This window comes from Trichechus manatus, unplaced genomic scaffold, assembly GCF_000243295.1.
Source record: "Trichechus manatus latirostris isolate Lorelei unplaced genomic scaffold, TriManLat1.0 scaffold00006, whole genome shotgun sequence".
NCBI classification, from domain to species: domain Eukaryota; kingdom Metazoa; phylum Chordata; class Mammalia; order Sirenia; family Trichechidae; genus Trichechus; species Trichechus manatus.
Genome location: NW_004443942.1, coordinates 21,994,035 through 22,005,016, shown reverse-complemented (window position 1 = coordinate 22,005,016; position 10,982 = coordinate 21,994,035). Strand labels below are relative to the sequence as shown.

At 38.3% G+C, this 10,982-nt stretch overlaps 1 protein-coding gene across 1 annotated transcript in view; it reads left to right on the top strand.

Annotated features, from left to right (window-relative positions):
• The first annotated feature begins 1,396 nt into the window (after positions 1-1,396).
• The window catches only part of MPPED2 (metallophosphoesterase domain containing 2), a 185,995-nt gene continuing 176,409 nt past the window's right edge, over positions 1,397-10,982 (top strand). Inside the window, exon 1 of the mRNA XM_004369744.2 lies at positions 1,397-1,645. Coding sequence (XP_004369801.1) covers positions 1,518-1,645 — 128 coding nt within the window. The 5' untranslated portion in view covers positions 1,397-1,517. The remainder of the gene's footprint in view (positions 1,646-10,982) is intronic.

Genomic DNA, 10,982 nt, shown 5'->3' with positions numbered 1-10,982 from the left:
AGTGACACTTTGTTTAAAATGCCAGAGCACCAGGGATTCATCTCTTGGCAGTGTGGTTGCACATTAGGAAAGCAGGCAAGGTGGGTGTTATTTAGCTTGCTTTGCTAATATGAAGAAGGCAGTGATTTGAGTAGAACGCTGTGGAATTTGTTAGCCCAGCCAGCATATGGAGGACTACGCAAGCCCCAGGTTGTAAAATAATAAATGGCCTATGGCAGGCCATCTGCCTTTTTCTTGATATTGTAAGGTGTTTCATGAAAAATTTAAATCCAGTCTTATTATTCTGAATATTTTTATTTTAGATAGCAGCGAAGATTCCTGGAGCTTAATGATGCACACAGCAAACGAATTCTTATGCGGGGCACTTAAAGTTAGAGCATGCGTTACCCAAGGAGTATGCTGCCCGCTTCTCTGCTGCACTGATCAATCGCAGCAGCTTTGATGCAAAGGCTTGCTTTCCTCAGGCTTTGTACAGCTGCTATGAAAATAGACATCTTCATTTCAGAACCCAGTGCAGCAAATAATATATTGACATTTATTAAAAAAATAAATAAATCAGAGCTAATGGAAATTAAAAAAAAAAAGTGAAATCAACTACTGAGAATTATGCAGCACCAAGAATAAGGAGGCAGATGTAATGGCTGCCCCCCTGTACCGCTGCAAGAGAGGAGGTAATGAATACATCCAGAGTGGTGGTCCAAGCCTGGATGTGTTTGGCTTTCCCTGAGCAACGAATGTTCTTAAAGGAATTACCCTACATTTAGTGAGAAGGAATTACCTTACCACAAAGTTCTGGGCCTGAGTGCACTGTATATGTATCCTAAGTATTTGGGGAGCTTCTTGTGAAAGAAACAGTTGTGTATGTGTAGTGTGTGCATATTCTGTATGTATCGTAGTTATACACAGGTATCTGTTGTGAGCATAGTTTTTTTAATTTACATTTGTCATGGTGTTATATGGCTGTTTTACGCATTGTGATTTCAAATTGTTATATGACACCAACTTTGTGGAGACCAGACATTCCAATTAGCAGGGAAGGTTTGGAAGATTCTCCACTTAGAGCATAAACCATTTATAGCTAGATACCATGGCAACTGTGGATATGCCCCTTCTGTAATTCACATTAAGTGCCATAATTATAATTAAAGAGGAAATCTTACTTTGAATGCCATTGAGATGATTTGCTAGCAGCCAGCAATGTCATGTAGAGTGCAATGTCCATTCTAAAGCGCGTGCAGGGAAGAGTGTTGGGAATGGTTGTGTCCACGAAGCAATAACAAACATGCAGATTTTTCCAGAACCAATTTCATGTCCACGTGTCAAATTTCGGGTCTCTTAGAATACCCTCTTTTTCTTCGTTCTCATTTTATATGTATATATATTTTTTTCTTTCCAGAAACACACAGTGATATTTATGAGTAGATCCTTGGATTCAGAGGTTGGCTGAAACGCACCATGCCTGCTTCCATTCTTTGCTCCGGAAAGTTGTGAATTGCTCATGCCTATAGGGAGGAAGGATGGCACATGGGATTCCTTCTCAAGGCAAAGTTACCATAACGGTGGATGAGTACAGCTCAAACCCCACCCAGGCCTTCACGCACTACAACATCAACCAGAGCAGATTCCAGCCGCCACACGTACATATGTAAGTATTGCTCATGACCTTAAAATAATTAACGCTCAAGAAAATAAAATAAAGAAAAGCATTCATTAGTGGCTTCTGCCAAGGAGAATAAAAATGACACCGTTTGCAACACAGACGGCTATCTGTGGTTCCAGCTACGGCTTAGGAGTAATCCCCTATCTCTGTGTAACATTTCACATTTTCAGAGCACTTTTAACGACAGTTTGACATTAGATGTTCAGAGTCTCTGAGGTACGGTGGAATAGGCTGTCCACATTTTGTGGCTAAGAACGGAGAAGTTCAGGTATACGCCTAACGCCACATAGTGCGTTTCGGCAGAGTCTCCTGATCCCCAGCCCAGTTTGCTTTACATCGTGTTACTTGCCTCCATAATGAAATATTTCTTTAACATAGCTGTAGTTTTTTTTTCCTCCCCCCGCACCCCCCCCAATACCTCAGTCGACTACCCCTTTACATTCAGCTGGGAAATAGGCCTAATTGGGACTAATTGTCCAGCCATTGCTGAATCCATTGTCTTGCCTGTTGCTAGTGGAACGTGTGCTGCATGCTGCAGGACTTGAAGAATAAGGGGAACAAAGGATTAAGGGACAGTGGAGCAGTTGGTTCCAAGAATTGTACTTTTTCTCACTCCCTAAGTCATGTTGAGGTTTAAATTGTTTAAGGAACAAAGTGTGGGAGAAATCCAGAGGCAAGGATTCCGTAGCACCTGGTTGCACACCAACTCTTTTCTGGTCCTCTGCTACAGGATATGCTGGGCTTTCCGCCCAAGGGGGCAAAAGGTCACCATCCCCCTTGTTTATTCAAGGCCTGGTGCTCATTCTCTATTAGACCCTTCCAATGTCTAACATGGGTCTTTCATAGTAGGACTAAACCTCTTTGAAAACTATTGTATAGTCAAGATAGAAAGGAGGTTAAAGCTCTGTTGACTGTTTTTGCCACTCCTGGCAGAATTGAACTCAGGGCATGTCCAAGTCACAAGCTCTTTTTTTAATTAATTTTCTTATTTGACCATTTAAAAAATAGGAGAGCCCCCCTACCGCAAACACACACAATACCCCCTCAAATTTAGAAACACTAACCAAACAAAAGGGTCTTTCCCTTCACTGTGTGGATGTTTGGGTAAACACTAGGATGTTGCTTTGCAAGGATATTCTGTAGAGTCAGTCCATCACCTATAATAAGATTTCTGCAGAGTGGCCATAATAAAACAACATACTTGAGCAAAAGCAAAAAATCATTGCAATTGGTTAGTGCTAAACTATTTCTAACAATTTTTATACTTTCTTTGAATCAGAATTATTCATGATTATAAAAGATTACTCATTAATGATTCTAAGGAAAGGTTTTTAAGGTGAATGAGATTTTTCTTTGTTAAAATGACTTTTTTCTGAACAATAAATATGTGTTCATTTTAAATGTTCTTTTATTTTTATGTTACCATGCATTTCTTTTTCTTCAGATATGTTATGAAACATGTGCAAGTTAGACTTCAACTCTGTTTTGCACTGCTGTGACATTTTGTATTAAAAAAATCACAAAGAACTTGGTGGTTCCTGTTTCCAGTCAGGCAAAAGACAGTATGCTTTGCCCCAGATTCCTTGGAAAATGACTGATGGGGAGCCTTAGCCTAGTCTTCAGGTCTACAGACACCTGCTTACTTGTTCTTGTCCATAAGATTCCACTGGTGAACAGTGAATGCACAAAGATATTTTAAAAATCACGTAACCTTAGATCTGATCTTCTTAGACCTAGCCATGAAAAATCAGGTTTGCAGTGTTAGCCTAGACGGCTGTGAAGCCCTTTTACCATACTCCTGGCCTTGAATAGAGGGACCTTCCCTGTCTGGCTCCAGCTTTACCATCATCACCTAAACCCTTTACCTCATCCACACGGGTCTGCTTGCTGTCACCTGAGTACACCCTGGGCCTTTCCATCTCAGTGCCATTGCCTTCTCTGTTACTCACAGCTGAGACACATTTATGCTCTGTTCTTCAAATGCATCAAGACTAGTTCAGGTTCCTCCACTTCTATGGAATTTCTTCTACCACCCCAATCCAGATTGTGCCCCAACACGACACTCCTAGTCACTTGGCATTTACCTCTTGCCATCTCCATTATTATTTTTGTTTATATATATCTTATCCTCTCAACTACATTGTTTGCTACTTAAAGGCAGGAATTATGCTTCTGAGTGGGTAATAGATACTCAGAATTGCTGACTGATTGATGGATGGATCAGTTTTGCACTGAGAAGAGAAATTATGTTTCATGCTTGGAGATTTTCATTGGAACTTTTCTATCATCTCTTGGCATTTTGAGTATTTGTATGAAGATGTTCATAGTCAAGATGCTGGATCACCTCTTCCTTGGCGGTGCGATTACTTGCTAGAGACCATACTGTTGTTTTGTATGCCAGGTACCCTACTACAGTGATTGATCCATAGTAGATGTTCAGGTATCTTGGTTGAAGGCAGTCATGTTCTATTTCTGTTATATTTTTTTAAATGGCCCTTAGTCTAAATAGAAACTTAAATTGGCTGGAACATATCCCTCTAATGTTTAGTCTAAAATTTGTTCAGTTTTTCTGAAATTTTCAACATATCTTAACAGAACTTTGCTTCTCTCCCTAAAGTTGTTTTGTCTTTTCCACTTGAATAGTTGATCGCTTATTTTGCATGGGATTCTTAAGACATTTTCTCTCCTGTATTACCTTACACCTGGGAAGTAGTTGAGAGAAAGACAAGTCTTATGAGGACCTGTGACAGACCACCTGGATTGGCATTAAAATCCCCATCCCTTAAATGATCTGGTTTTGGCTTTTTTTCATACACTTTAGAGGGGGTGGTTGGGGTTTTTGCACACTAAATAAAGAACAGCTCACTTCCCATTGGAAAATTTACTTCCTTTCTCGAGGTCTCAGTTTACTCATTACTACCTCAATGATAGTTGAGGATTTTTTTTAGCTCTGACATACTAAGATTAAGATTACAGTTAAGACAGCAGGGGGAAACAAAGATAAATAAGACCTGGTCCCCATCCTCACAAAGTTCGTTATTGATTTCAGAGTTGATGTTAACCATTGGGAGCCACGATGGCGCAGTGGTTAAGAGCTTGACTGCTAACCAAAAGGTCGGCCGTTTGAATCCACCAGCTGCTCCTTGGAAACCCTACTGGGCAGTTCTCCTCTGTCCTGTAGGGTCTCTGTGGGGCAGAATCAACTCAGTGACAGTGAGTTTTGGTTTTGGTTCACAGTTGATTTTCACAGGTTTGTTACTTGTTCTTGGTCTGTCTGTCACCTGCAAGTTCTGACAAGGCTGCCTCCGACTCTCCGAATCTCTGGATCTCTGCTTGTGACTTAGGGGATTTTTTTTTTTTTTTAAAGAAAGTAATTCTATATAAAGTTGGGAAAGAAAATTGAAGGACAGCTAGACATGGCAGAGCAGGATTTAATGCAGAATCTGTGTTTCCCTCTTATCCAGACACTTGAGCATACTAATAGAAGTGATGATTGAAAACCAGCAATTAACAGGGCTTCATTTTTTCACAACTCCTTCCTCTTTCCAAAGCAGAATGTTGTGAAAATTATTTAGTATTTTTAATGATGGTGGTAAGAGGTGCTGAACGGGTCAGCACAGGCTGAAAAACAGCATAAATACTTTGTAGGGTTTTAATTGTCTGAGGCCCAATAAAATATTAGAAAACCTGATTAGTAGGGTGCCCAGCTGTCTCAGTGTTAGCTTTGAAAGCCTCATGTTCCAGGAAACCCCTCAGTCCCAGGCAACCCCGTACAGTTGGTTACCCTGCTGAGGTCAGGTCCTCATCTTTTTGCTTTATGGATTGGCTGCTAGAAAGTCAAATGAAATTTTGTTTTTAGTTGTAGTCACTGTCCTTGTCTATGCATTCGATTGTTAAAACCCCAGAATCTGCCTTACCCACTCTTGTTCTTTAGGAAGGCAGTATAATGTAGTGATTGACATCACCAGTGCAATCAGATTGTTGGATATAAAGCCTGGTTGCTCTACTTACTAGCTGTGTGACCAACTGTGGAGAGAAGACTTAACTTCTCTGTGTTTATTTTTGCCTTACACATGGATGAGAAAAATAGTGCCTAACTCAAAACGTTGTTGTGAAGGTTAAAAACAGTATTTATTGTATGTAAAGTCCTTAGAGGTATACTTAGTATGTCTATTCTCGGTGTTGTTAGCTGTTATCATTAATTATTGTTTTATTGATTCTGGGTTTTCTATTCTAAGCTGCCTCAAATTCATTTTGCAAGTCAGTGAAGTGTAAGTAAATGTACAAATAAAGCCACTGGTAATAAGTAAGAAAGTAACTGTCTCTGCTAAGAAGTCATTAGCAGTAGAACTCCATAGAATCTTTTCTTGGAGAGAATTTTGGCTGTCAGGATTGGCAGGTGTCTTGACTTCCTATTGCCTGTCAAGGTCATAAACAGCTAAGTGTCTTACCTACTTCCAGTTACTCCCGGGTAGTTGCAGGGGGAAGGGAATCCCATCAGCCAAGTGTTGCCTGCTTGTTCTCTACAGAATTATAGTGGCTTTCATTTACTTGGGCTGGACCTAGCCCCTGTACTCCCTGACAGTGTGTCAAGAGTTCCCAACTATGGCTTTGGTTAAAACAGAAGCATGACGTTAACCAAAATTAACCAGGATTGAGTGCAGAGAACACAGCCAGGGCTTGGTGGCTGAGAGTGTGGTTTGAAATCAGATCTGTGAACAAATACTAATCTTGTCAGTTACTGGTTTAGCTGGATTATGATGGACAAATTATGAGCCTCAGTCTTCTCATCTGTAAAATGGGCTTATCAGCCTGTTAAGTTGGTTGTAAGCATTAAATGAGATGATGTATATGATGATAGTGGCTGAAAGATAGCACCTGACAAATAGTTGCTATGATAGTATTTATGGTTTTGCCTACTAGCTGGTGAGCTTGAGATAAATGTTAACATTGTCTTCTCAAAACTTTGTGGCTGTATAAAACCTGACAAGTCCAACTTGTGTTCTTGTTTTATTACTGCATTTTGTAGCATCCTTCAGTGTTGTTTGGGTATTTCTAATCATTTCTTTTAGTGTTAATTAGTCTTTTAATAATTATGATATATCACTTATTCATCCAAATGCTTTGAACACCTTAAAAAGCAGATACGTAATATTGTTATAATGATTACAAGACTGATTCACTATTCTTGTTCAAAAGGCTAATCATTTAAAAAATTCTCTGTAGCTTTTAGGGTTTCTAGGTAATCATTCCGTGCCACATTCTTCCATGATTTAGTTTGTCTTATCTGAGGTTTCATTTTTATCCAGCTTAAGAAAGTAGTAGGAAGTAGATGTTTGCTTCAGGCCTGTATTAGGTATCTTTAGTTACAAAAACAAAGTTACAGAAGAGTGTTCTAGAAAGGGGCTATTTGGTTAAAAAATCCATAAAAGTGGTTGGAAGGACAAATACTAATGTTACTGGAGATTATCTAGGGAATAAATTTGGGGAAAGAACTTTGACTTTTTATTTTATATACTTTTGCATAATTTTCTTAATAACCATGTAATACTTTTATGATAAAAACATTTTTAAAAGAACAGTAAAAATGTAATTTGTCAAAAGTCCTCTGCTTTGCTTGTAAAGGCTCGGTATAATGCAAATCTACTTTCTTTGGACCTTGCTTCCTTGGGTGCTATCTTCTCTTCTCTTTTTTCATTACAGTCAAGAAATAGTCAAATGCTGTTCATTTACTCAGTATAATTCAGCTTGCTCTTGTGAGGGAAGATGAGAGTAAGGCCAAGGATAGCGTCTGCTTCTTAGTCCTATAGCTGAAGGACATTTTTTTTTTTCTTCAAAAGTTTGGGAAGCACGTCCAAAAAAAACCAGTTGCTGTCAAGTCAATTCCAATTTATGACAACCCCATGTATATCAGAGTAGAACTGTGCTCCGTAGGGTTTTCAGTGGCTGAGTTTTTGGACATAGATTGCCAGGCCTTTCTTCCAAGGTGCCTCTGGGTGGACTTGAACCACTAACCAAGAAATATCATCAAATCCATTTTTTGGAAGCTGGCAGAGTATACAGTATAAATAAGTAAATAGCTTGCTCTAATAACCTTCTTGACAGTGTTTCAGGGATCCCAGATTCTATTCTTGCTTGGTCACTAATTAGCTCTGTAATCTTTAGCAAGCTGGGTCTCTATGCATTTCAGGTTCCTCATCAGACATTAGGATCACTGGGTGGTGCAAATGGTTAAGCGCTCAACTACTAGCTGAAAGGTTGACAGTTCAGACTCCCCCAGAGGCTCCTCGGATGACAGACTTGGTGATCTGCTTCCAAAAGGCCACGGGCTTGAAAACCCTATGGAGCAGTTCTACTCTGCACACACATGGGATTGCCATAAGTTGGAATCAACATGATGGCAACTAATGACGATGTCAGATAGTGAACTTGATGGTCTTTAGCATCATCCCTTCCCAATCTGACAGTCTCTGATTTTTCCCATTTCTTATGTCTATTTAAAATCAGGAACATAAATCCCATACCATTATTGATATTATGTAAGGAAAGAATTTGGTAGTGAGACATCATGGAGATTTGTTGGTGGGAGAAGAAAAATGACCCCTTACTCTCTTACAGGGGAGGAGTAATATCGATGGACCAGATCTGGGCTCTAGGAAGCCCATAAAATGAATGTCTGGGGCTTCGTAAAATTGCACTCTACAAACAAGGTAGAAATTCATCCTTTGCTAGAGAGCTGGGTTGCATTAGCTGTTTAAAAAAATTTGAAAGGTACATTTTTTTCTTGGTAAGCCCCTTTCTCATCCCCATTACAGATTTATCACTGGGCTGATCATTAGCATGGCAATAATTTTTTCTTAATGTTTTCAATCTGAAATTCGTCTTGGAGATGAGATGCAGAGTGCCCCTTTTAGTTTGCACTCGTATATAAACACAGGGTATTTTTCTTTTCATCTCTCATTTCTTTTTCAAAATAAGTTCTTTTTCCTGTACACTCCCTGAGGATGCCTGTCTTGTGGTCCATGACAGTTTGACTTTGCTTCAGAGCTTACTTTTTTCCTCTTCTGCAGATTTCTGTTTTTTGCATTTGAGTATTAAAAATGCATCCTAAAATTAGATTTTTTTTTTTTTTTTTTTGTCTATATGGATTTGTTCTTAGAGTCTTAGCCATATGTAGCATAACTGGGTAATATTTGTTTGTTTGACTGCTTGACTCTGGGAGGATGAAGAATGAATTTTGACAAGTTAAGCAGATCTTATTTACTTTGTAGCCCGGGCTTTCAGACTCTGAAGTAGTACCTGCATTTCTAGGGATAAAGATTCATAGAGAAGGTGTGCTGCAGTGAATGGATACACATATCCTTAAATTTGAGAACCCTAAAATCACCTCTGTTATGGGCCTGAATCTGTCTCCTGGTCTAAATACAGTTTAAAAAAAACAAAACAAAACAAAACTCTTCATGGAGACATTTTAATAAAAATAAACAAATGGAAAGCAAACTAGACAGGAAGTAATGCAATAGAGAGTTTATATTTGAGACATAGTTAAGTTTAATTCTGTGTTTCCAGAGCTTCTAAAGATGTAGAGTTTAGATCTTAAAACACAGTAATGCTGCTCAGTTGACCATGTCTTGTGCAGCAAACTCTGGGTGGTTCTGCACTATTTCCGTAAAGGAGAAAATGCTCGCTGAGTCTTAGAAGATCAGTTCATTAACTTGTTTTTCTTACTTTTCAGTATTTCATTAGATCTCTTCTTCCCATGTTCTCATTCCCCTTTTAGCATTCAGAGCATACTGGAAACTAGATGTTTCAGTAGCTACCCTGGCATGGTAGAGGGTATTATTTCAGTATCAGTGTGGACAGAATTGCCAGATGTTTGCAGACCACCATGTTAGCCTGCCTTTTATTTTTTTTGAAATGTGAAAAATACACTTGGAGGCTTTGTCCATGTTGAAACACCAACTCTGCAAAGAGGAAGCTCTGTTGGATTTATTGGCCCTTGCAGTATTTGGGTCTGCATATTTTTGTTATGTTTTGCTTTGAAGTTTTTTTTTTTTTTTCATTTTCTGTCCCTGTAGAAGGATAAAATGTAGGTAAATAAGAAAATGCATTTTTGCAGGCTTTTCAGTTTTTCTTCTTTACCCCAAATCAAGAATAAAATCCCCCCCAGTTGGTTTAAATTATTTTACATTTTGTATTAAGAAGTAAAGCTCTTGAAACTAGTTTGAAAAAAAATTAACAATACCATTTATTAAAGTAGACAGGTAAATTTTAAGTACTTGATATTATTTAAGCTTAGCCTTCTAAATGAATTTTAGACTGTTCTTAAGTTCCTCTGTTGGTAGTGGCTTCCTTAGGATAAGACTGCTGAATCCTACACCATGGCATAGACTCTACTCAAAACCATTTATTTCCTTGTGCTGACAGTCTTTGAAACCTTCCAGCTCAAAGATTCGATAATTCTTGTATTGGAAAAATAACTGTTCCCATCTTGCTGTGGGCTATTTTGGCATTTATATTGATTGGCTAAGAAAAATGGATTACTTGTGGTATTTGGGCCACAGAAGAAGTTTCAAACCTTTTACATATTGTACAGTTAGCTTAAAATGTGTTTTGAACAAAGACTTAAAACTGAAATCATGAAAAAATTAAGTCTTCCACCAGCCAAGCAACCTCAGCATGTTTTCCTAATTTCCTGAAAGATCTAGCCTTTTGCTATGACATAGATAGACATTTTAGTCTTGAGTTTTGGAAATTTTTCTTCTCCATTTTGTTCATTCTGCTTTGCCTTAAGATTTCAGAGATACCCACTAAAGCCTATCAAACAGTATTCAACAATTTTTTTTAAATCATAAAAATCATACCCATTGCTCTTGGTGTATCACCTTCTATTTAATATATTCTATTTCTAAAAAATCACTCAACTTTTGTATGGTGGTCCTGTTTGGGTAGGCAGGGAATATATTGGGGAGATGCGTGTTGTATGGAGTAGAAGAGGAAAAATAGGGGTATGTGTGAAGGAGAGAGAGGGAGAGGTTATGTATATATATATAACATATATATCATTAGATATTATTAGACATAGTTAGGTTTCACTAGATATATTAGTTAATATGCACTAGATCCTAACTCTTTCTTGTAATTATGATGTCCCTGACCTTATACTTGACTTTCGTACCAGAAGAGGATGGTCATCCCTAAACATCAGTCAACAGGGAGATAGGACAATTAGACCTTGATTTTCACATACCAACTCTGTATATAATCCAGCATTATAAAGGATCACAATAGCAATTTTTGATACATTGACCTGTTTTGATCT